Source organism: Ceratotherium simum, chromosome 2 (assembly GCF_057802395.1).
Source record: "Ceratotherium simum simum isolate JZ-2026a chromosome 2, ASM5780239v1, whole genome shotgun sequence".
Classification (NCBI taxonomy): Eukaryota; Metazoa; Chordata; class Mammalia; order Perissodactyla; family Rhinocerotidae; genus Ceratotherium; species Ceratotherium simum.
In genome coordinates this window covers 2,912,100-2,938,659 of record NC_141901.1, presented here as the reverse complement: position 1 = coordinate 2,938,659, position 26,560 = coordinate 2,912,100, and the positions used below count along the sequence as shown (strand labels likewise).

Sequence of the window (26,560 nt, the reverse complement as noted above, 5' to 3'; positions counted from 1 at the left end):
GAATCACGTTGTGTAGCTCCCTAGACAAGGAATGACTGATGAATGGGTTGGAGGAGGATGGTGGTAATGAGCACAGCTTCCCTCCCCCTGCCTGCGGTGGGTTACATGCAGGCCTGCTTGGAAACAGGGGAATGGCTGTAATGACCCCTAACAGTCTCCTCCAGCTCCAGGAATCTCCGCTTTTCAGAGGTTAAGTTAGTCTCCTCCACCCCTCCCAGTGGCTGCTGCAACTCTGTCACTGTCAGCCTGGCCCCGGCCCCCACGTAAGCTATTCATGGCCAAACTCTTTGATTCTGGGAGCCAGCCTCCTCCCTGTTTGGGGCTGCTGCCAGGTCCTGATGACAGCCATGCAGTTGCAGGGAAAATGCAGAGTGTCTTCCACCTGGATGTCCCTGTGCCCAGCAGCCCCCATCCAAATACTTCATGGATGGGGAAGGGGCACAACTAGGGTCTGTTGCACAATGTGGCCGGGGCCCTAAGGTCTTTAAGGGCAGAGACCATGTTTTATCCATCTCTGTATGCCTCACCCACAGTGCTCAGTGCTATAAGAAAGTTAAAAATACAATACTTTGATTGAGGCCGGCTACTGCAGGGTTTTGGATGCTATATAAAGAGCAGGAACCAAGCGTGGGCTCTGCTCTAGAGGCAAAGGAAGGAAGATACCAGAACGCTATGCCCCTGGCAGTCATATCCAGGGTACACAGAGGGAAAGAAATAGGACAGAAACCGGTTGGTGACCTCCTGCAGCATCTAGGTGAGAGGTGACGGACACCCAATGTAGGGCAGGGCAGGGGACAGACAGGAGAGGCCTGACATCTGCAACACTGTGGAGGCAGAACCAGAGGGACAGACTGGATGGAAGGAGGAGGGGAAGACCCCTGGGGTTTCCCAGGGGGTGACTAGGAGTGTGGGGCAGAGACAGGGAGAGAAATCAGTTACCAGCAAAGCTGTGAGTTGGTTCTGGACAGATTAAATTTTAGGCATCTGAGGGGCATGCGAGACCTCCAGTAGGCTATGGAAAACTTTGTTCTAGAGCCAGGAAAAGAGGTGGGATGGAGGACATAGGCGGGGGAGTGCTAAGCTAATCCAAGGTGGATGGGAGAGAGAGGAGAGGAGGAGCCCGGATAGCACCACGGACAGAAGCCAAAGGCTCCGTGAGTCAAACCCGAGCTGTCTGCCGCCGCCGCTCCCTTCTTCCTCCTGGCCCTGAAATTCAGTGTTCCTGATTCTTGCCCAAAGGATCTGGTCCTCTTGTCCCCAGGGAGTAGGCCAGGCCAGGCCTGGGTCCCTATGCTCTTTTATGGGTGGATCGAGCCATCAGAAGAGGAAACCAAGGCCCTGGATGAGGACAGGTCTGGGTCCTCCACACAGGAGGATCCCAATGCTAGAAGTGCACAGTGTGGGTTACCTGGCGAGTCCAGAGCTGAAGACAGGAGGGAACCCAGGCTCCTGAGCACCCAGGGTGGGCCCAGTGGGGCCTCCCCTTCCAGCTCATGGGCTGGAAGCTGGATCCAGAGCCCAACCTGATGGTGTGAACTAAGAGCTAGGATTCAGGGTTGATACGAGTATATAATCTTTCTTCCTTTCTCCCTAAACTGCTTGGGTGGATGGATGTTGTATGTGCCCTAAGCTGTAACTAGAATTGCTTTATAGGGAAAAGCCAGCTGAGTCTGGATAAACGGTCTGAACTTGTGAAGAAAGAGGGGAGGACAGAGGTGAGCATGTCCTGGGTAAGTACAGGTGGTCCTGGAGAGGGGACTCATGTCAGTCATTCATGACTGACCCCACCCTAGGGAAGTCCTTATGATTTAGAGAACTCAGTAGTCAGTACCTAAAATCTCTGCCAGTCCCATGAGAAACTTCTAAGAAGAACCTGCTCCCGTGCAAAGTGGCAAGGGACTCCCAGGGAAGAAATCGAGGACAGCCTCACGTCACACGTGTTCTTGCGGAAAGGACCAGGTGCAGCACCTGAGTCTGGAGGGTTAGTAGCTGGAGCTGGGACGGGAAACCAGGACTTGGCTTCCAGTTCTGTGCTGCTTCGATTACATCACAGGCCAGTCACAACCTCAAAGGGCTGTCACCGGAACAGCCTCATTGAGTGTGCTATGGGGAGAGTAATGGGGACAGCTCTGAGCAGGGACCCAGGGGTTCTGACTCTGCTTAGCTGTGTGACCAGGGGTGAATCCTTTTACCTTCTGGGCTTCAATTTCCAGCCTGGGAACCCTCTGGAATCTGTAATAAATGCCCATCTTGCATCCCAACTGAAGTCATCAGTCAATTACCCAATGCTTCCTCAACGGGCGGTTCCTAGACTTCACCCGGGAATCACCTGAGGACAGTCTTAAAGAAGCAGAGTTGAGCGTCCTACCTCCAAAGATTCAGGAGCCAGTGAGTCTGGGGTGGGCCCCCTGAATCTCCATTTCAAAAAGTGATCCAGAGAGTGATCTGACGCAGGGGGCCGAGGCCACCCTTTGAGCAGCACTGACGGCTTCAGATGCTACTGAGGAACCAGAGAAGGGCTGAGAAAGGACAGGGATCCGTCCTCCAGGAGTTCCCAGTGCAGCTGGGGAGATAGGACCCTATCTCAGGAATCGCGTACCCTCAGTGACAGATGAAGGAAAGGTACAAGGTCAAAGAGAAAGAGATTAACCCTTCACCAAGAAAGTACAAGCAGAGCTTCCAAAGGAGGCCGGGCAGAGAAGGTGGTGGGAGGGATGTGCGGCAGAGACAGCTCAAGGTTCACCACAACCGGCTTCCTTTTCCACCTGGGCCCACAGCTGTACTTCATTTCCCAACCTCCCTGCGGTTAGGTGTGGCCATGTGACCGGGCTCTGGCCAATGGCAAGTGGGTGTAAAAAGCACACCATTTCCGGACCTGAGCCACAAAAATCTCCCATGTGTCATCCTGAGCCCCCACCTGGCCATGTAATTTTACTTAAAGGGGGAAATAAACTTCAATTATGTTCAACAACTGAAAACTGGGGCTGTTTGTTACAAGAGTTAGTCCATCTTGATTACAGGATGCAAGAGAGAAGACGCAGCACAGTCAGCACCTGCTTTGGAAACTGGGACTGGGTGCTGTGTGGCACCTGAAGGGGATGCGAGTTCTGATCTCACAGCGCTTGCGGCCTTCACGAAGAAAAGCAGCCCTGGGAAGGGCCAGAGCAGGCACCAGGTAGGGAACGCCCCGGGGACGGAGCAGAGACACAGCCTAAGGGGGAGGCTATCGCGGAGCTGTGAGGTTAGTCTTGGGCTGTGCAGGCTTCTGAGACAGCACATAAAAAAAGAGTTAAATGGTCCAACAGTTCTGAAGATTCTTATTTTATTTTTATCGCTCAAATTTGGAACTAACTTATTTTTAGTATTCTTTTCTCTCACGCCAGGAAGGTGAGGGGCAGGTGCTGTGCCTGAGGCCTGCTGCTGGTGGAGAGATGGGGATTTCCCTGACTGGTCCAGGGCCAACAGGCTTGGCGGACATCCCTCGAGTGCCAGAGAGGCCCTGTCCAGGGTCGGCCGACTGGCCAGGCCAGAGGCGATGGGACAAGCACAGGAACAGAACTGGCAGTGGCTTCGTACCCTGACCTCTGAGACCCCCTTCCTCTTTGCATCTTCCTTGCATTTTTCAAGAACTAGTGGTGTCAGCATAGACCAGAGAAGGCCTGGGAGTAGGGGTGAAGGGGGGACAAGAGTGTGTTCCCCACGTGCTTAGGTATAATATTTAACCCATAGATAGAGTCAACCTTCTGTTCTCCATATCCACAAGGAAAACACACATGAGGAAGAATCTCCAGCAAGTGGTATTTTAGGACAGACACCAAGAAGAATGATTAAATGATTAAAGTTGTAAGCTTCTGGAACTGATGACAGGGACCCCTGCTAGTTCAATGTAGGGTCAATGATCCCTTGGCCGGTGTGCCTTATGGAATGGAGCCTGAGGTTGTTTGGGCCTTTTCATTTTGCCTCTGAGAGGACAAGGACTGCCATTTGTCCCAGTGACCCACTGAGCAGAGAGGACCAAGAAGAGCACTTGACAAGGAGTCTAAGAAGGGCTTTAGTCCTGGCTCCGCTTGACCAGATAAGTGGCCTGGTGAAGTCCTCCCACCCCTGTGGGCCTCAGTTTCTCCATCTGTAAAGTGAGGCACTAGACCAAACCCCTTCAGCTCTGACCTTCTGCACAGGCTTCGTTTGTCCTCAGAGCACTTCCCCCAGTGCTGGGTGACTCCAGAGTCCTGGGCTCCCGGAGCCTGTTGAACACGCAGAGAGAGCTCAGAGGTCAAAACCCTAAACTCCTGCCAACTGTAGGCATTTGGGAAACTAACAGGAGAGGAAGTGGCCCCACTTCCAGGGTCACATCCAGACAGGAATAAAGGACAGATGGCAGGGATGGCCAGCGGGCCTGGCTTCACAGTCACCAACCCTACAGATCACCCAATCCTGCCTCTGTAGGACTAAAGCAGAAAAGTCTCTGGGTCAGGAGGCAAGAGATGTAGGTTCTAACTCTGGGTCCATCATAACCTTGCCGTCCGATCTTGGACGAACCCCCGCCCCTCGACTCCAGTATCTTAGACTGGGGTGACTGGGTGCACACCTTACTGGGAGCCCTCAGTCTGTACCGCTGAGCACACAGGTTGTTCTCCCCAAGCCACCAGGAGCCGCATCTTGACACAAAAACCCCGGGAAACGCGATCTAATTGTGCCCAGGCAGGGGGAAAGGACGGGGAGAGCCCCGCCTCAGCCTCCTGATACTGTGCCCAGTGTGACTCAAGACCAGTCCTCCCTGCCCCTTCAGATGCAGCTCAGTGCCCCAGGGGGCGGCCATTTTCTGAAAGGAGGGAACAAGGTAGGACCCAGGGCCTGGTCCCGCTCTCTCCGTTGCTGTCTCTCTGACCTTCAGGCGCCTCCTCTGTGAATGAGGAGGTCTTTCCCACCTCCCACCTCCCACCAAAGAGGGTGGAGACAGATCTGGGGAACTCTCTGGAGCTGGGCTGGTGACGACTCCCAGGTGGTGGCACGGGAACAGCGGCGGGGCTTCCCGCAGCCCTGTTCCAGCCCTGCTCACGTCAAGCTTCTGACAAGGCTATTTATAGAAGCCTTCTCGGCCTTTCCCAAACGGTGCCCTCAGTCTCTGGGTGACCGGGAAACACATAAACACCTTTCCTTGGAGACAGGACAGAGAAATTCTCTTAGGAGCTCAGATGTGGTCTCTCTTTGGGTAGGAGAAAAGGATCGTTCAGGGTCAGATGGGGTTGGGATATGGCAGATCTCTTTGAAACCCTTTCCAGAAGTGGCTCCAAGGGAGAAGAAAGAGCTGGAAATGTTATTAAAGGCAGAACGACACTTGGAAGGATGAAAGACTGAAACATTTGGATGAAGCTTCCCAGCTCCTAAGTCAGCACCCCCCACCCCTTCCCAGCCTGCTCCTCCTTCAGCCAGCGGCCCCCCAGTGCTTGCACACCTGGCCCCTCCCTCCCTCCCTGGAGGGTCCTGAACTGAAGGCAAGTCTGGTGCTGAGGAAACTGTCCTTGATGGCAGTTCTGAATCTCCACTCCAGACCCTCCTCATACGGGAGCGAGGTAGAGGCCAGGGATGGAAGGGCCATGCCCACCACCTTTTCCTTTCCTGAAGCATCTATCCTTGTTGCCCTGTCAGGGGGTCAACAAAATGAGTTCCCTAGAAGGGATTCCTGCCCTCTGAGGGCTTATAGGCTTGGGCAAAATGAGGTAGGGAGATATGCAGAGGCCTCATGCTATGCAACGGATTTGAGAACCAAACGAAATAAAGAGTTTCTGTGGGCCCCAAAACTAAGGTGTACTTTCCGGAGTGGTGCTAGGAGGAGAGTCTGCGAGAAAATGAAGACAGAAGGCTGTTTGGGCCAAGGAACAAGTCATCCCACACCCCCAACCCCCCGGCATATTTTTGTAAAGATATTTCCACTTCTCCCAAGAAATACCAGAACCAGCTACACCTTTCTCATTTGCCAAGTGAAAGAAACCCAGCTTTGCAGTGCCCCTTCCTCTACCCACTCATGCAAAAAGCCCACCTCCTGGGACCAAGGGCTTACCAGGCCGGCTGGCAGTAAGCGTAGCAGCTAAACTTTGTTTTAAAAACAGGAACCATTTCCTTCCCAGGCGGCAGCAAAACTCTCTAGAGCAATGGTTCTCCACCTCAGCTGCATATCAGAATTACCTGGGGAGCTTTTCAAAATCCTGATGTCCAGGCTGCGCCCCAGGCCAATTAGTTAGACTCCCCGGCTGTGTGACCCAAGTATCCGCATTTTCTAAAGCTCCCCAGGTAATTCCAGCATGCAGCTAAGGTTGAGAACCACTGGTCTGAAGACCCCAGAGAGCTGGAGTGCCTGTGTGTGTAGGCGTGTGTGCATGGGGAGGGTCCCTACAATGATGCAAGGACCCCAAGAGAGAGCAGGGCACCTCCCCTCAGCAGCGGTGCTGTTCTGTCTGAGCCCTGCTGCAGCCCTACCTCCCCTGCGCCCAGCCCCCAGAACACGTCCTGCTCTCCAGCCTCAGGAGGGGGTGCCCCAGAAAACAGGGCCTGTTTTGGTTGATTCCTTCAAACACTAAAATCAAAAGCTCTCCTTTGGCTCTGGGGCATCCTCTTACAAGTGAAAGGTCCAGAGCATTTGTCTGACATCAGAACCCAGCAAATGCAGGGCCTACAGGCAAGGTGAGTTATTACCAAAGAAGGCCCCAGAATCAGGCCTGGGGAAGTTCTGGGTTGATTCTACATGGTGTAGGACTGCTAAATTAATGATGAACCTGCACACACCTGTGAAATTTAACAGCTCCCTTCTGTCTTTACGAACAGCCCCTTTTAGGGGCTCTCCAAGGACCTGGTTTGGAGCCCTCTCATCTAAATAACAAAACAAATAAATAAATAAACAAGCTCCGCGACCACTCGCACCACGTATCCGGCAGATACATGGCTCCCACAACTGGAGGGTGAGGCCAGGGGACTCAGGCGTGCTGGGCGTCTAGAGGCTCACACCTTTAGGAAGCATATACAACCCCATCAAGGAACACAGGCAAACCCCTCTAGGTTACCCCAACCAGCCCAAGAAGTTAAAATGGTAGTAGGCCACCCACCTAGGAGAGAAGTGTTAGTTTGCTTCTAAAAACACTCTGGACTTCTGCAAAGTTGCTGGGCTGTGTTTTAAGATGGTTTCTGGCCACACACAATACGGAAGTCTCAACCTATGAAGGTTTGTTTATCCTACTGAGGGACTGGGTGCCATCCACTTTCCGTCTAGAGCTTCAAAGCTCGGATTTGGGAGGAAAAATGAAACAGAGCAGTTGCCCCATCACCCTCCGAGGCACAGGTAAGCACGCTGCCAACCATGAGCCAAGCACCGTCCCCAAGTCCCAGAGAGCCATTTTGAAAAAGTCCAAGGACAGGAAATGCTGAAAAGAGCATTAAAAAGAGAATAGTGTTTGCTGGTGGTCCCTGAAGGCCTGCGGTTCCAACCCTTGGTCTGTCAGCCAACAAGTTCAAGGGGGTCCCCAGGGCAACTGCCCACCCACTCCGGTAATGCACATGGCTTTGCCTGTCTGCCAGGATCAAGGTTTCCCTTCCAGACCACGGGGGTTATATCCCCCAGTGAAAGGCCCTTGTACTCGATATTATGTTTACCTTCGAAGGACGTTTGCTCTGCACATTCCTGAAAAAGGTGGTCTTAGCAGTGAAGAAGTAATCCTCCGGATCCTCCTCCAGGCTGCAGTACCCACTGCTCATGCTGCTGTCCACCGTCATCTAGCCCGAAGCCCCCACCGAGGCAGCGAGCGCATCCGAGGGGACCGGCGTGGGATGCGGCGGAGGGGGGTGGGGACCCCTCCCCGGGCTCCGCCGGGCGCGAGCTCCGAGCCCCGCCGGGAGCTAGTCGGTTACGGGCCAGGCAGAGCCGGCGCCGGCTGCCCCGGATTCTTCCCCTGGGGCCCGAGTGGCCCGGGCCGGGGGGTAACCTGTTCCCTTCCCGGCTCGCCGCCAGCGGCTGCAAGCACCGGGTCGGAGCTGGGCGCCCGCGCGCGCCTCACTCCCCGACTGCCTCGGCATCTGCGGTTTCATCTCCTCCCTCCGCCCGGCGCGCAGAGCGCCATCGCGACACCTCCCCCGCCTGCCCGCGCCTTTCCTGCCCCGCGCGCTGCGCGCAGAGGAGCTCGGCGGCCACTTCCTCTCGCAAGGTTCCTCAAAGCCGCGCTCGGCGGTCGCGGCGCCCCTCCCCCGCCTCCCGCCCCGGGCCTGCGCCTCCCCACCGGTCCGGGTGTCACTGGACCCAGGGGGCAGGTGGACCTAGGGCACCACACAGGTCATATTAGGGATGCAGGGAAGGATGCAGGATGGACCTCAGGGAGAAAATTCCCACTGTCCTTTCTTCATCCTGTGGAGACAGCTCATTCTCACCACCCGTGTTGGCTCAGGTTCACGGACAGAATGTGCTATAAGGTCCACACCGTCCCTTCTCCCTCCCGCTCATCCGCCTCCTCACCCCACCCTCTCATCGCCCATGCGCTGGGTGAAGGAGCCCGGTCAATTAGAGTGGTTAGAGAAGTAACCGGAGAAGAAGAAAATCGATATCTGGCCCGCCTGGAGAAGCAGCAATATTTTAACTTGGAAATGCCAGAAGAAACAGCAGGGGCCCCACAAGCGTATGCAAATCATATGCAAAGTTATGGCAACCTGGAGAGCAAGCTCGTCTTCTGCCCACAAGCAGAACTTGGCCCTCAGGAAGCCCCAGGACACTAAAGGAGCCTGCAGACACCGCCCAGATTATTTGTGCATTTTCCTGACAGTCTGGCCAAGAGGGGTCTTTGCCAGATCCCGTCACTGCTGTCAAGGTCAGCTCATCTACACTTCCCCATTTCCCCATCAGACTGGATGAAGGAACACCTTCCTGGCCTGGGGCTGAATCCTTCAATGCAGTTAGGGCAGCACCCCCACACCTTCTCAGACCTGTCTGTACAACAGCAGTGCCGGCCACCATCCCTGAACAACGCTGCCCCTGCTGGGTGAGGTACAGGGTTCTGTCGTGTAACTGTCCCAGAGCCTTGAGAGGTCATTATGCCGGTTTTATGGATGAGGAGACTGAGGCTCAGAGTCACACAAGTTGGACGTGTGCTGGGACTCAGACCCAGGTCCGTGCAAGCCTAGGGCCTATGCTCTTAGCTGCTGTGATGTGGTCTCTCAGCAGAGACGGGCCCGTTGGGTGTGCAGTCTGCCATCTTTCAACATAGCAGGGCCTGGAGTCCCAAGAAGAGCTGGCACTGCGAGGGCACCATGCTCATGGAGTCTGATGGCCTGAGGACTCGGGAGTGCCCTGAGAGTTGCGGGGAGGGGTTATCAGTTCTCTCTCCAAGTCTGTGTGGCTTTTCCTGCAGTTCTGAGACAACCACATCCTGAAGAAGCCCACGCCAGGTGGAGGGCTAGACTCGGCCCCTAGACACCCAGCTGCCAACTCCATTTTCAGCTCGGGTTATTTTTATGAGGAACCCTCTCCCTCCCCCACCTTAACCAACTCTGTCAGTGCTCGGGAGGGTTTCAAACCTGCAGCCCAATGTGGCTCCATCCTCCTACACAGTCTTCTTCCCAGAAGCCTGTGAGTGCCTGGTAGGCAGAAGCACGAGATAGCTGGGAGCCGGCACCTGGCCGGCTGGCAGCCCTCGACTCAGGAGAACGGTCAATACCAGTAGCTGCCTCCCTTGGCGGAGAGATGATAAGTAGAGGTAAACAGCCGGCGGTGGGGGCTGGGTTGAGCCACGAGGGTTTTGCAGGGGAGAGCTCACATTAAGGGGGCTGAAGGTAGGTTCTGGGTTTATTGGAGCAATCTTTTCTTCAAATGAGGATTTTAGAGGCTGTTTTGGGGGGATTTTCCCCAGAGACAATGGTTCAGGCCAAGGAAGCTGGTATTGGCCATACCAGTCCAATGCCAGAATGATGAATGCTGCAGAGAGGGGCTCTGTGTGGTCCTGGGACCACCAATAACAGCCCACCTGCTTTGTCCAGCCTGCAAAGAAACATGCTTTTCTTTATAAAAGGAACCTCATTGCTCAGTGGGAATCCAATACTTAAGAAAAAAACAGGCCCCACATTCTTTGTGGCCACGCTGTGTCCTTGGAGTTACACAGGGACCTCTGCAAAGCAACGGCAGTGCCACACACTCAAAATGTGCCATCTTAAATTACAGCTCATAACAACCTTTTTAAACACCAAGCCAAAGTACCCCAGGAGTCAGCATGAGTCTCTCTTTGTGAGCAACAGACTAGATGCCAGACCTGGTTAGGAAAAGTTCTAAGTGACACCATGTTCTTTTAAGGTGCTGCTCCATGCCATTCCAAATATTATGAAAAAGTGATGTCTGAATAGGGCTTTTCAAAGCCCCTTTATCATCTATTACTTCACTTCAGTTGCTCTATAACCTTGAGAGCAAGTATTATCCCCATTTTACACATGAGGAAACTGAGGGAAGTAACATGTTCCATCACAGCTCATTACTTTCAAAGCTTCTTAACTCCTAGCTAGTGTCTCTTTCCCCACCCCACTCCACCTATCAATGAATCTAGGCCTGGAAGGAAGCCACGTGAAAGAAGTTAGCAAGACAGACACCATGCTGACGAGGACCCTGGGACTAGAAGAAATCTGCAAAAATCATATACAATACAATAAGTTGGCCAGCCTCCAGAAGGAAAGTTCCAGACTGAAGCTCCATGGACCTAACAGGAGGATGACTGGACTCCTTTCAGTGTCTAATGACCCTGTCTGCACCTGTTCCTACGAATAATTAACAGAGCCACAGCCCGGCTGGGGAGGGGCATGGAAGAGCCCAAGCAATAGCCTTTCAAGCCTCTGGAGGTGAACGCAGCAAGGATGGGAACTGGCTGTTCTTGTCCCTGGGCCCAGGAAGAGGGCTCTGCACCTACAGCTGCAGCATCCAGAGCCTTAAGTCCACGGCGTCGTGCTGCGGTTCAGAAAGCCCCAGGGAAATGTGAACGGGCGACATTCCTGTCTCCAAGCATCAGATGATGAAAGACATTATTTTAAGTTTTCCTCCTTTCTCAAATGTGATCCTAACATGTGGCCAGATCCCCTCGTTAGATCCTCCCTGTGGTTCTGCATGTCCCAGAAAAGCTGTGATACAAGACTGGAAGTCAGGAGCTGGTATTCTAGTCCCAGCCCCAACTCCAGCTCCACAGGGCATCCTGAGCAGCTCTGGACCTCAGGTTCCCTCATCTGCCCGATTGAGGGTGTCAGGGTGGGGATCACATTTGAGGCCTTATGACTTACCAACATATTCAGAGGCTGAAAACAGGGGTGAGGTGCCACCCCACCCTAAAACTTATTCTGAAACCATATTAGCCAGTATGTGCAGGCAGTGTACTAATAACTTTAGGTGCATCATTTCATTTAACCCCTACCACAAACCGATGAAGGAGCTAGTTATTATGTCTACTTTAGAGATAGTCAAACACGCACATAGTCATACATGCTAGTAAATGGTGGAGCCGAATCAACACAGCCGGTCTGACTCTAGACCCTGAGTCCTGGAACACCCTGCAGTAGTACAGAGTGTTTACCCTGTGACTGTTCTCCTAAGAGCCATACAGCCTGAAATCATCACAAACCAGTCAGGAACCGGCACTTTCTCAGTTGGCCTGGGCATCTGCCTTCCCTTTAGCTCACTGAGGTTTTCCAGAGTTCAGCTGTACGCACGCTCCCCCTGGGTGCCTAGTGGCATCTATGCCAACGCAGCAACCACATCTCCCCATTGGAGCCTCACTCTCAACGGGTCTAAAATGGAGCTCATCACTCCCCGCCTCCTCCTCCATCTGCTCCTCCTCCTTTGGTATTTTCTATCTCAAGGAATGCCACTAGGTAGATTATTGCAAGGCCTTCCAGTAGTTTCCCTTGTTCCCATCTCTGCCTCCTCCAAACTCCCCACCCCTGTGGCCAAGTCACCCTTCTAGACTAAGATCTGATCAGGGTTGTTCTATCTAAAACCTTCTATCCAGATTTCAACTAATAATTATCGAATAATTACTGTGTCAAGCTCTAGTTGCTTTTCCGTTCACTCCTTCATTCATTTAACAAACACTTACTGAGCATCTTCTGCCTGGCAAGCTCTAGAACGGGCATGAGTTCAGACCTAAAGGAGACATAGTCCCTGCCTTCTCATAACGCACACTCTAGTCGAACCACATGAAATGAGAAGTTCTGTTAGAGCTACTGAGCTCTTACACGTTTCGTTATCTCACGTAATCCTCACAACCCTGCAAGAAGGGATTGTACAGGTGAGTAAACTGAGGCTCAGTGTGGTTAATTTGCCCAAGGCCACAGAGCCTCAGAGTGGCAGAGTCAGAGCCTGTGTCTGACGATTTTCCATTACAATTGTTGTCCTTCCCCCAGTGACCCCCAGTGCCCACAACGATGTTCCAAACTCCCGAGCAGGTCCCTCAGGGCCCTTCGCAAACGCACCCAGCCCACAGTCCCTCCCCATCTCCAGCTACAGTCAAGCATCCTCGTCACAGCGCGCAGAATTGCACTCACACTCCCAGCAGCCTGCCCTCTTGTGGTTTGGCTCCTGCTGTTTTCTCTGCCCACCAAATCCTCCTCCTGTGTCCTCCCCACTTCCTGACACATATTCGGCAATAACGACCACATCTCCCACACCTTCCTCACGCGTCTCAGAAGCAGCCTTTCCCAGATGTTGTCTCCGGCTTGAACCTTAAGAACGCCACCCTCCGTCCCAAGAGTAGCATTTGACAGCAGTAAGCCGGCCGGCCATGCACAGCAGAGAGGTCAATGGTCCCCAGAGGATTTCCTGTTGTAAGAGGTAAGTGCTCACTGCACATCATTTAGGCTAGACACACAGGAGATTCACTTTCTCGGGGGTTCTAGCCCACACCACACTTCTCTCGCTTGGCTGCCAGGCTAACAGCTTTGATGGGGCCCTGACACTTACAAACACTGAAAGCGACTGAATTAGCCCAAACCAAGAGGCAGAGGCCCTGAAGGGCTCATGCTCCCCTCTGCCTGATTAGAAACGAGCTCCCGTGGGTTGGCCTGAGCTAGTCAGATAGGCCTTGGGGCGGCTCCTGTGAGAGGCAGCTGTCTGGTGGAGTTCTATCACTGACAGCTTTGGCCAACACTTCTGGCTTCTAGAGCATGGAGGGAAATCTGTGGAGGGTGGAGCCCCAGATGCAGCCAGAGTGGAGCAGAGCGGCTGGGGACCGGCTCCTTCCTGTGCACATGTGGCTGGGCTGGCAACAATGAGATAAAATGGAATCATAAAATATATTCAATTAATCCAAAGGAAGGTAGGGAAAAAAATGGGAACAAAGAACAGATAGGCTAAATAGAAAACAAATAGCAAGATGATAGACTTAAAATCTAATTATATCAGTAATCACATTAAATGCAAATGATCTAAATAACCCAATTTACCCTTCAGGGCAGAGATTATTCAATCAGATTAAAAAAACAAGATGCAACTATTTGTTGTCTACAAGAAATGACCTTTAAATATAAAGATACAAATAGCCTAAAAGTAAAAGGATGGAGGAAGAAATAGCATGCTAATGGTAATCTAAAGAAAGCTGGAGTGGCTATTATTAATGCCAGACAAAGTAGATTTCAGAGCAAGGGATATTACTAGGGAAAAGAAGGTTATTTCATAACGATAAAGGGGTCAATTCATCAAGAGGACATAATAATCCTAAATGTGTATGCACTGAATAATGGAGTTTCAAAATACAGGAAGACAGAACCGTAAGGAGAAATGGGCTAATCCACCATTATAGTTAGAGATTTCAACACCCCTCTCTCAATAACTGATAAACAAGTATGCCTCAACAAACGTTAGCTACTTTTGATATCAATCACAGTTCCATTTGATAAACATTTATCAGAGAGGAGCCAGGAACCCAAGTCGCCTGAGAGTGTGCAGGTCTCCATCAACGCGTAGGCAGCTGGGGCGCTCGGTGGGGACAGACCCCGCCCCAGGCTCTCCTTCTTGCTCCCGGGCTCCCCCGTGTGGTAGTTCTGGGTTCAGCACATGGCTGTTGGGGTGAGGGCTGGGGAAGAACACGGCACAGGCGCTTCCTCCTCTGAAAGGTCTGGAAAGGCAGAGCCCGGGGTAGGGAGACAGTGGCGCGACTGCGGGAGGGAGCACAGGGCCGGGAGCCAGGAAACTCTGCTCTCCTCGCCAGCTGAGTCACCCCTCCGCGGCTGCAGGGGCTGAGAGATGTGATTCCAGTGAGGGCCATGCTAAGGAATGACAGGGGGCCGGGGTGGGGGTGAGGCAGAAAGGCAGCAGAGACCTGTGGGGCTGGAATGCCAGCAGGCCAGGCCAAGCCACCCTGGAGATTTGGAAGCCGTCTGTCCCTTTGGGGAATGGGGACAGGTCTTAGTCTTTCCATCTATAGCGTGGAGCCATAACCTGGGCCTCTGAGGAGGGAATAATCACAAGTCTTGTAGCAAAAAGTGCCCACCCAAACCACAGTCATCATGTCCTGGCTTTACATCCAGGACAGTCGCCCATCCTTCTGGTACTCTGGAGAGTTGGCAGAGCCACACCATGAAGGGTTTCATGTGTTAATCCAGATTCAGATTGATTTTGAGGCCACGGGAAGCCACTGAGGGTTTTCATCATGGAGTGGTGTGATAAAAAGATCCAGTAAGGCCGTTGGAGGGACCAGAGACGGACCTGGAATGTTCCCTAGTGATCTTTACCCCTTCATCTGCAAGAGCCTTCACACACATCTTCCCACTGGAGCCTCACAACCACCCTGAGTACTGTCCCATTTCTCAGAGGAGAACACTGAATTCCAGAGAAACGAGGAGGCTTGTCGTGGGTCATCTTCCAAGTATGTCGTCTACACAATCTGGAGTAGAACCTAGCTCTTCTGTCACCCAGGCCAGGATTCTTTCTTTTCTTTAAGAAAATATTTATTGCCTTTTAGAAATATTACACTGGAAATATATGAAGCATCAGTTATTGAAACAGCACTGAAGCCAACAGCAAAAGTTGAAAGCTGTGTCCCTCTACCCCTTTCAACTCCCACTGCCACCCCTGGGTGAAAGCTCTTCCAACAGTTTGCCAGGGGTCTTCCCGGCCCTCGCTCTGCGTTTACACACACACGAAACGTGTGTGTACAAAATACAAATGGGCTTGCCCTGTATGTGCTGTGGGGTGACTTGTTTTCACTGCACGCTATCCCTGTCAGACGTACAGCTGCATCTCTGCACTGGAGGAGCACCTTGCTATTCCTGTGGACGGCCGGAATGTCCTTCCTAGCTCCCGGGAGCTCTCTCCACTGCTCACAGTGCCCCTGAGGTTCCCACTGGACCCAGTGCCCTGGGAGTCCAGGCACCAGATGACCCAGCAGAGTAGCCTCTGCAGGCACAGTCGCCACTGATGGCACCTGAGAGGATTTTAGAACAGTGCCTGGCTCAATATGTATGCGTGAAGGAATCTGAGGCAGTCCTTAGACACATTGTTTTTTAATTTTAGAGATTAAATATTAATTTAATGTGTGTCCAGGAAAAAATCCTAAGTACATCAAACAGTGATTCAAGGATTTTTTAATTTCCTTTAGCATAAGTTTATTTAAGTTTAATAAAATGAATCTATTTAAAGACATATTAAGTAAATACTAGCACAGGTGGAACACGGCTATGGCCAGAATCCCAAGTGTGGAAAGTGCCTGAGTGAGGTTTGGGAACAGCTGTGGGAGGGGCTGGACTCTGCCACGGGGGACCTGGGAGGCTGGTTTCTGAATGCTGCTCTCGTATCCTGGAGGGCCAGGAGGAGGGGGAAGGAATCGGGCCTGTGGGACATAAGAAGATTCGGTCCCTGGCTGTAAGTGATTTGAGTGGAAGGAAGAGTGCTTGTGTTTTTTTCTTGTCATCTGTGCATTCCGTGTACCAAGAAAAGTGGCACCAAAGGCCAGAGGGACGGAGCTGCAGGATCCCCTGGGCCGTGGTGGGTTAGGATGGGAACTGGCAGCTGTGGGCGAGGACTTCCTCTCTTGGGTCTGCTTCCCCAAAGGCAGCCAAAGGACTGGGCCAAACCAGCAGAGGTCTCACTTTGTCATGAGGGCACTGGGAGCCCCAGAGGGGTTTTTCATCACAGGGGTGACATGATTAGAGCACCTGGAAGGCCACCTGTAGTATAAAGTCTTTGGGGCATGCCCCCAAATAAAGGAAGGGCAGCTGTTTTGACAATTTATTGTGGTTTTCAGCCAACAGCAATGATGTTTCTCTAGGAAACAGGCTTCAACTGAAGGAGGGATCTGGGGTGGACCTGAAGGACATTTGCTTGGTCAACAATGGGTGCCCAAGGGAGAAGTCAGGCATCCCAGGCCTCAGAGACTCCGAGGAGAGACTCCAACGCCACTGGCTCTGTAGTTGACAAAAACACAGCAGCTACCAGCCGCCCTTCCTCTGTTTCTCCCCCTGAGAGAGACACACAACCCACACGGCCTTGTGTGCGCACAGCTGCAGGCTCCGAGCCCATCCCACCCCTCACGCACCTAGCTCCTCTTCCTCCCTCCCCTCCTCCCTCTGGCATGGCAGAGAGAGGATTACTGCTTTTCAAAGGTTGAGGCCAAATACTTATCTACAGGATGATCTCAACCATGTTTTGAAAAGTGTATGAATGTACAGAAAGTAAACAGAAAAATGTTAACTAACAGTGGTTCTCTCTAGATGGAGGAAAATCCATGATTTTCTTTTCCTTAAAGAGCAGAGAGGAGAAACACCACCAAGCTGAGACCTCGAGTGGCCATGTGCCCCTAAACTGGCTGAGCTCAGACCAGGCCCCAGGCGCAGTAAACCCCCAGGAAGATGGCACTGGCACCTCAGGTTAGCTCAGGTCAGGAGACGACGTCAAGGTGAAAGAATGCTCCATCCTGGTATTCAACAGAAAATCAAGCCAAGGCGGAAATCGGCACAAACAAGCCTTTTAGAGCAGGTGAGTGGGCCTGGAGCGAGGCCCAGGCTTTATCGACAGAAGGCTAGGTCCTGCCCCGTTGTGCTGAAGCATGCACTCAGGCCTGTCCAAGGCAAACACAGAGCCCGACCCAGCCGGCCAGAGCAGACCCCACTCCAGGCTCTTTGCCGGCTGGGGGCTGCTCAGCACCACGCGGGACTCTTGGCTCCTTCCGTGTGGTTCTGTGTGGCTCGTTCTATGTTGCCGTAGTGGTTCTGCTCGAGACACAGCCCTGATTTAGCCTGCCAGAGGGTTCCGGGGTCGACTCCTCTCCCCAACAGAGCGAAGGGCGTTACTCTGCTTCCAAATGCTCAGACCTGGAAGCACCTGTTGACGTTCTGAGGACGAGACAATGTATCCAGCAAACCCCAGGCCCTGCTCGGGGCCTTCTGTCCACCACCCTCAGGAGCTGACTACACTGCTCTAGGGCGGGGTTTCTCAACCGTGGCCCTGTTGACAGTTTGGGTCAGATGATTCTTTGTTGTGGGGGCCTTTCCTGTGCAACGTAGGATGTGCAGTAGCGTCCCTGGCCTCTGCCCACTAGGTGCCAGTAGCATGTCCCCATTTGTGACAACCAAAAATGTCTCCAGAAACTACCAGATGTTTCTGGGGCGCGGGGGGGTGCGGTATGGGTAAAATAATTCTCTTCTGAGACCCGCTATTCTAGAGGAAGGAATCGAGAGAGACCCAAAGAGGAGATCCAGGGAGTAGTCGGGGGACAGGGCTTCCAGATGGAAGATGGGGAGGGTCGAGGGGAACAGAAAGAAGAGAGAGGTGGAAGCTCCCAAATGGGAAAGAAAATTGGGAAAAGGAAGAGTTGTTTAAATAAGAGTTTTAGGAAATGTTGCTATACGGTGCACTATGTAGCCTCCCTCCTCCATCCTCTAAGACAACCTTCAGCAAAACCCTGCATCACTCACCAGGGCTTCAGGGTCAGATCTCTCTTCCCTCCTTCCACCCCCACCTGGATGGGACAAGGCCCTCCCAAGAGGCCTGGTTTCATTCAGGCTACACTATCAACAGTTACTGTCCCAAAGTGTGTGGAGGATGCACAGAATTTTAAAATATATATTTTAGGACCGATTCAATATCATTCTTATAAAACATACATCAAATTTGCTTTCTAGAATGCTTTCCCAGTGGGAGAGGAGGCATGGGGGACAGCAGGGAGGATCAGGCAACTGAACATCGTTGATCATGTGCATCATGGCCAGAAAAAGCATGAGGATGGCTAGTCTGGGGACTCAGGATGGGACCCAGAGTCCCCAGGTCCACCTGTATTCGCCTCAGGAAAATAAACATTCATTCAGCACCTGTATTGTCTCTCATGGCACTCTGGGCTTTTCCCTCGTATACACGGGGTTTATTTGTTTGAAGTCTTGTACGCTTGCTAACTGCAAGCACAGGAAGGGCAGGGGCCCTGTCTGCTCCCTTCATCACTACGTCCCTGGCATTCCTGGACCTGGCACGTGGTCAACATTCAAAACATATTTGTTAAATGAATGAATGGATGATGTCCTAGGACACTCCTTACTTCCTTGACCAGCAACCTTCAACTTAGACATTAAGGCTCAGATCAAATGTCACCTCCTCTGGGAAGTCTCCCCTGATTTCTCCCAACAGAAACAATGGCACTGTGTACTCAAAACACTTGATTCATACTTTTATTGCAATATGCATCACAGTATATATTATTTGGTTGTATTCTGCCTCCCCTGCCAGAATGCAAGCTCTCTGAAGACAAGAACTACGATGTATCATTTATTATCCCCACTCTCACCAGTGCCTGGCACATAGTAGATACTGACTAAATGCTTGTTCAATGCAACAATCAAAAAAATGCTCTCCTGTCTCCCTCCCGAATTCTATACATCAAAATTTATGTCACCAGAGGCCTACTAGGGCCAGTTCAACTGACCCCATCTTACTAAGGGTTGTTTTTCAGGATCTGAGAGTTCCCCCACCTTGGCTAGTTCAGGCTGGTTGAGACCATGAACCTATCAACTGGGCCTGCGTGAATGCCCAACAAGCGACCCTTTTGACGTCAAAGGGCTAAAAACTCCACCCTCAGATCATGCTAACACCACCATTTTGTGAACATGCATCCTATGAAGAGGCATGAAGCTTGACTACATTTGTGCAGATCATCAATTACCTCACCTCTCCTCTCCTCCAATCATCTATCCCCACACTTCAGATGACACTTCATCCCACAAATTTTGCCCCAAGCCCTGGATCGGAGAGACAGATCTGAGAGCTTATGCCTCCTGTCTCCTTGCAGATCAATCTAGCAATAAAGCTGTTTTCTTTCTCAAAAGCTGACGCCATAATAATGGGCTTCTTTCATGAGCATCAGATAGGAGAACCCCAATTCTGTGGGGTAACATTTAGATACCTCCTGGTTCAAGGGCCTTGGCAGAACCCAGGGCCAAGAGCTGCTCAGGGCATCGACTTCCTGGTCCTTTAACACAGGAAGAGAACATTGGCCCCGCCCTCTGAAGTTGATCTGGCCTGGCTGGCTGACTGGCAGGCAGGATGCTGTGCTTGAGAAGTCTCAGCCCCAACATCCCCACTGCCCCAGGGCTATGAGGCCTCAAGGATCTCCGGAGGCTTCTCTGGGACCCCTGCCTCACCCATACCCACACCTCTGGCTCAGAGCCCCAGGCCAAAGCAGGCGCTATGCTTGGCGACTTCTCAGCTACAGACTTCTCCGTGTCACCGTTTCTGTGCCGTCCCCCTAGTCCTTTGGAAAGGGTGTGTGATACTGTGATTTATAATAAAAAATAGATATTTGGTCTTTGTCCCCATTTCTGGCACAGAGCTCCAAAAACCCTTGGAATTTCCTAAGTGATGAGAGCAGCAAAGATGTCTCTTGTTACATTAATGAGGTGACTTTTGGACCCCACCTAAGGATGGGGGCTGGTTGCCAGGAGAACCAACCATGTGATTAGAGGGTTGAAACTTTCAGTCCCACCCCCTGACCTCCAGCGAGGGGAGAGGGGCTGGAGGTTGAGTCAATCGCCAATGGCTAATGATTTAATCAATCCTGCCTATGTACCAAAGCCTCCAGAAAAACCCAAAAGGACAGGGTTCAGAGAGCTTCTGGAAAGGGCATGGGAGCTCCAGGCCCCTTCCTACATACCTTGCCCTCTGCAGCTCTTCTATCTGGTTGTTCCTGAGTTATGTCCTTTTATAATAAACCTGTAATCTAATAAGTAAAATGTTTCGCTGGGTTCTGTGAGCCAGTCTAGCAAATTAATTGGACCCAAGAAGGGAGTTGTGGGAATCTCCGATCTGTAGTCCGTCGGTCAGAAGCACAGGTAACAACCTGGACTTGCGGCTGGTATCTGAAGTGGGGGGTGGGGGACAGACAGTGTCAGAGTTGAGCTGAATTGTAGGACACCCGGCTGGTGTCAGAGAACTACTTTGGTGGTGTGGGAAAACCACACACACACATCAGAATTGGGTGCAGAATCGGAGTGTGCATCTGTAGACCCCATCTGGCCAGACGGAGACCCCAACATCCAGCATACGAGGAACACTCACGCCACCTCCTGCTCACCAGAGCTCCTGGGAGAGAGCGTGGAGCCCAGGGCACCTGCAGAGGCTGTTCCCAGCCTGGTCCTCGAGCTTTGCTGCCTACCTGCCTGAAGTTCGGAGTAAGGGTGCTCTCTGGCGAGGGTCTGTCCTGGGATGGGCCTTCCTTCCGACTGCAGTCCAGCTGGATGAGGTTGCGGCACTCCGGGTGGCAGGTGAATTTACAGTCTGGAGGGAAAGAACCGCAGGGGGATTAGGGCCAGGCAGGATTCCCAGAGAAATACCCTGGAGATTGTGTTCAGCTCCTGGAGGGAAGAGCAGGCAGCAGAGAAGGAGAGGATGGGAGAACACGGTGAGGACGACGCCCTGCTCTCCGTGCTACCACGAATGGTGAAAGTTACCAAATGCTTTACAGACTGTTTCACCTCCATTATTTTGTGTGACCCTGCAATCATCATTATTGCCACTTTACAGACAGGAAATTGGGGCCTAGGGACTTTAGTGACTTTTTCAAGGTCAGATCATCTGGCTTCAGACTGGTCCTCTTTCTACTAATTTACATTAATCACCAGGGGCCATGGACCCCGGGGGAAGGACTTAGCGTTTCTTCACTGGTCTGTAACATGTAGACAGTAGCTGCCCTGCCTGGTCAGAGGATGCTTCTAGTTATAGGGGAGAACAGGTCTTGACAAATTGAAAATGCCTCCGGAGACAAACGCATTATCATCAAAGAAGGGCTGCTCTCTGTCTCTGACCCTGCCCCATCTGGAAATGTGGGAGCGGCTTCTCTAACCCAGCTGGAATAGCCTGTAGACAACATCCCAAATCAGGTGCTTCCCGTGGAAAGCACGTGTTTCAGAGACATCGTTCACGTCTGTGGAAGCAGAACTTAATGACTGGAGTTGAAAAGAGCCTTGGAGACTACCTTAGAGACGGGGAAACTGAGGCCCACAGAGGTAAAGTGAGGTGCCCAACGACACACAGCTCAGTGGCAGAGCCAAGGCTGCCAGTAGGAAGCTCATCTTCCTCAAGGGCTCTCTCCGGAACCTCCTTGGCAGAAGGGAGGTGAAGCTGCAGGGAGCAGGAGGCAGCGAGGCTCGGTCAGGCACGTGTGTATGTGGGATAGGAGTGAAGAAAAGGTTGGCAGCAAAAGGAATCCACACAAGTCCATCAGCAGGCAAAATGCTCAGATGTGGGGGTGTGGTGCTGAGATCATCCGTGCTGGAGGGGCCACAGCTCAGCCAGAAGGCCGAGTAGGGCAGGGTGCGTGAGTCTCTCCTGAGAAGGCTGTCTTTCTGATTGTGACGCCAGGTGCCTGGGACAGCTGCGGGGGCGGGGCTTGTGGCAAGGAACACAGCCTGGACTTGTTTAGATAACCTGGGGACTAGGGGACAACGTCTCGCTGATAGGGCTCAGGCTCCCGACACTCTTTTCCTTGCTTTTAACAAGCTCCAAAAATTCAGCACATTTGGACTCTCTTCAAAGCTGCCATAGCACATCCTATCTTGGGGTGGGGTTGGGGGGTGGGTCGCCTCTTCTCCCCACTCTTTTGGGGAGTTGTGGACTGAGACCGCCACTCTCCCAGCTGCCCCCTTCTCTTACACTTCCAAAGATGAGCACCTGGGCCACATCCTTGTACAAGTTCTTCCACGAACGTCTGCAGAGGAGCACCCTGACAAATGTGGGGACACCCAGAGATTCCAGAAACCTGCAATCTTCTCACTCAGGAGCTCCAACCACTTTCTGGGATGGCCTTTAGAAGCTCTACTGCTCATCTCCCTCATGCCTGAAGGTGAGGCCCATCAACATCCCCTCCTTCAGATCCCACCCTTGTCCAGGCCTTCCTGCTCTCCTCCACAGAAACCCATCCTCTCACTTCAAGGTGGAACGGGTGAAGCCCTCTCTCAGGTACGCACCCTATACCTACAAGAGGCCGCATGCATTTCTGGGCCCCCCAGTGGGAGCTGTCTGCCTGCCACGAGGACAGCCCCATCCCTAGTGGGGTGAAGGGCACGTACAGGCCAAGCCTCCCCTGCCCACAGAGCCCAGAAGCACCAGGGCTTTGATAAGGCAGCCCCGGGGCCAGAGCCACACAGAGCAGCATTGTTCCGGGCTGCACTCCCGGGACACACCTGTACGGCCTCCGGCCGCAGGCTGAGCGGTGAGGAATGCTCCGCCAACACCAAGAAGTGGAAACCAGGAAGAGGAGGAAGGACTGGAAGCTCTCCCAACCCTACGGCAAGCGAGAGCTGCCACCAGCTCACCAACGGGCAAGTGTCGCGGGGAGGAGGCAGCTCCCCAGCCTCCTCTGTCAGCTCCGGGCACTGTTGACACAGCCACCGTGTCCATCTGAGCCTCTCAATTCCCCTCTCTCTCCGACACATACATACCCTGAAAGCAGCACCACAACCTCACACAGATTGTTTACCAGGCCTGATGCTGAGCTGGACGGGGCTAGGGAACAGAAGACTCCGAGAGGAGTGTTTCAGAATTTTATAAAAAGCACATCTGAGCACCAGTAACTTCGTTCCATCAGACCGTGTAATCACAGACTGTAGCAAAACCGCTGAAGCACATCTTGATACTTCCTGGCCCCTGGAAATGCCAGGCCCAGAGATTTTAGGCCAGCAGAGATGAAGTCAGAGCTCCATGCCCTTCTGCAAACACAGAAGCAAGCCCCCTGGGCTGCAGCCGATAGCCTACAGGCCTGATGTGCTCTGGGTGGGGACACCCATGAGATTCCCAAGGCAGGGCCGCGTTCCACTGGGACCCAGAGGTTACACTCTCACAGGCCATCATTTCCTCAAGGCAGCTCATCACGAGGTGCTGCTAAGCCAGCCCCTGCCCTGGGTGTTCCATCGTCCTCCACGGCCTTCAGCTGGTGCTCAATCTGCACAAGGAAAGAGAGAGGGACCTTGGGTGGCACAGGGCCACACAGGCCCCAGGAAGGGCTCAGCCCTCCCTGGACAGCCAGCACCATCATCTTTGGCAGCGGCTTCAATGTGTTGAGCATGGACTTCCCTGTGCCCTGTGCTAGCCTGAGGGTGAGGCTGAATAAGACAGGACCCCGGAGGACCTCAGGCTCGCTGGGCAGACAGGAGACACACGTGAAAAGAGAGCTGATGAGTGAGACGGCACAGAGCAGGGCACAGGTCGAGGAAGCCTGTCAGAGGACAGAGAAGGGAAAGGGAGTGAGGGAAGGCTGCGTGGCACAGGAGGCTCTGGGAGCTTAAGGAACGGATCAGACCCCCCAGGTAACTCATGTTCCCTCATCGCAGGGACCACGAGGAGGCAGGGAGCTCTGACACCACAGAATACACAGGACGAGGCTCTCCCCAACGAGGGGCGGCAAAAGATGTGGGAGCAACATTCCCAGGTTCTGATCATAGTGTCTTAGGGAGAACTGACATCTCTGGACCTTAATATTGTCAACCATACAATAGAATTCCCCCTTCCCCTCTACTCCCCTCCCTTCCAGCTATAGGCCCTGTCCCCGTTCCCAGGGATATTCTGAGGAAAAGAAATGTGCTTCCAGGTTTGGGAAGAGGGACCTATGGAAACCGAAGGAGGAATGTAACCGTAAGGAGGAATGGTGGAGACGAAGCACAAGAGGGGCCCTTCTCCAAGGAGGCAGCTGTGAGCCAGGAGGGAGGGAGGCTCCCAGGGCCCATCCTCAGCACCCACACCATATTAGTTTCCTAGGCCCGCAAAAACAAAGCACTGAACTGGGTGGCTTAAGACTGAAATTTACTGTCTCTCAGTTCTGGAGGCTGGAAGTCTGAAATCAAGGTGTCGGCAGGGCCGTGCTCCCCCTGAAACCTGTAGGGGAGAAGCCTTCCTCGCCTCTTTTGAGCTTCTGATGGTTTGCTGGCAATCTTGGGTGTTCCTTGGCTTGCAGCTATATAACTCCACCTATACATGGCCTTCTGCCTGTGTGCCTCTGTCTTCACATGGTCATCTTCTTATAGGGACACCAGTCATGTAGGATTAGGGCCCACCCTACTCCTTTATGACCCCTTCTTAACTACTAACATCTGCAGCTGCCCTATTTCCAAATAAGGTCATATTCTGAGGTACTGGGGGTGAGGATTTCAACATATTTTTGGTGGTGGTGGTGGAAGGAAGACACAATCCAACCCACAGCACAGACCCCGGGCCATATAGGGAACCCAGAGACCTTAGGCCCAAACAGATAGGGGTTTCTCATGGACACCATCTCCAGAGACCAACCGCAGACTGGCAGAGGAAGGACGCCAGGACCACCTACCTGCCTCCACCAGCCCTGCTCCTGGCCCGCTCAGCCCCTGAAGGTCACCACCAAAGCCACCATCTGGAACAAAGAGGTCAGGCCCAGAGGCCATGGCAACCTAAGCCCAGAGACAGCATTCCTTCTTCCACTTCAGCCCAGAGGAGGGGAACCCGGCAGACAGAACTACCTGTGCTAGGAGATTGTCTTTCCAAAAGGCAGAAGCTACAAACCTCCCCTTAATCCCCAGCACTGCCAAAGTTAGTTTCTGCCCCACTCCAGTTGCCAAATGCACGCACGTGCGCACACGCACACACACACACACACACACACACACACACAGGCATACAATCTGCTGTGTAACTTTTCAGAACCAGAGGCATTCTGTTGATAAAGAGTCCTTAAGGCCCTTTCAGGGGCCTGCCTGGTGGCGTAACGGCTAAGTGCGTGCACTCCCCTGCGGCAGCCCGGGGTTCGCAGGTTCCGATCCCGGGCGCGCACCGACGCACTGCTTGTCAATCCATGCTGTGGCAGCGTCCCATATAAAGTGGAGGAAGATGGGCACAGATGTTAGCCCACGGCCAGTCTTCCTTGGAGAAAAGAGGAGGATTGGCATCGGATGTTAGCTCAGGGCTAATCTTCCTCACAAAAAAAAAAAAGGCCCTTTCATCCCAGAGTTGTATGCAAGACCTCAAGACAATGTGGGGAACCCTCCACTTAACTCTCCCCTCCTCCAACTGGAGCCAAGGTGCGGGGTGAGGGCAGGGCAGGCACCTAGCACACAGAGCCTGGTTTACAGCGAGCCCACAGGCCTCTCTGGGAGTCACCCCTAGGGCAGTGAATAGCACCTTCCCACCCTGCAGGACCAAAGCCACCTCTGAGGCCCGAGGGGAAGCATGACAGCCTCTGAACCCAGGAGCCCCACGCCATTCTCTGGGCACCCCAGGCCCCTGGGAGCAGGTCAACCTCAGAGCAAACCTTACCACCTCCCCCATTCAGGGACCTGGTCTGTACTGTGGTGAAATGGAAAGAGAATGGATTTTGAGGAAGGCGTGGCCTCCACTCACCGCTTGACCAGCTCCATGACCTTGTGTCAGTTATTGGACTTCTCTGAGCATTCATTTCCTCAACTGCAAAGTGGGAATCACAGCAGTTCACAGGCCTGCCATGAGCATTCAGTGGGGTGCTTGATGTAAAGCACTGCATAGAAGGCCTGGAACATGGAGGCCCCAGCTCACGTTCCATCCCCACCCTCTCCCACCACTACGCTGCCAATGTGGACCCCTTCCCACCCCACGGAGCTCCTGGCGGGTAACCTATAGTCTCACCAACCTTCCCCTACCTAGTCATTTCCAACACAAGCACACAAACAGCTCTTAGTTTTTAAATAATTTTGTTCTTAGGCACTACAGAGAAATCTGAAAAACAAAAAAAAAATGCATTGGAAAATTACAATGTTATAAAAATTTTTTAAAAGTGGGATTAAGGGTTGTCCTGGTCTTCCCTAACAAGTCACTGGGGGCAGTCCTCAGTCTTGGAGTCCCTGCCTTGCTGGGGGTCTCTCCACTCTAGCCCAGCTATGGCGGCTCAGAGACCGCCCAGAGAGCCGCCCATTGCCCTCTGCGCCCATTGTCCCAGCCTGGCCGGGGTCTGCTCCACCACCTGTAGCCCCACTGCACCATCACCCTGCAGCCTCCACCCTCTCTCCTCCCCCCCCAGGAACAGCTTCTCCACGTGGCCCCAAGATGTCCCCTCGGACCTCAGGCTCGCTAGATCCCTCGTGA

General features: G+C 52.9%; 1 protein-coding gene across 2 annotated transcripts in view; it reads right to left on the bottom strand.

The window, feature by feature from the left end:
• RASSF5 (Ras association domain family member 5) overlaps positions 1 to 26,560 on the bottom strand; it is a 67,578-nt gene that overhangs the window by 20,911 nt on the left and 20,107 nt on the right. Inside the window, exon 2 of one of the 2 annotated variants that reach the window (XM_087437263.1) lies at positions 20,637 to 20,758. In XM_087437263.1, coding sequence (XP_087293389.1) covers positions 20,637 to 20,758 — 122 coding nt within the window. Of the gene's footprint in view, positions 1 to 7,644; positions 8,156 to 20,636; positions 20,759 to 26,560 lie in introns of those variants that run through there. The other variant, XM_004425101.3, reaches the window with a different exon arrangement.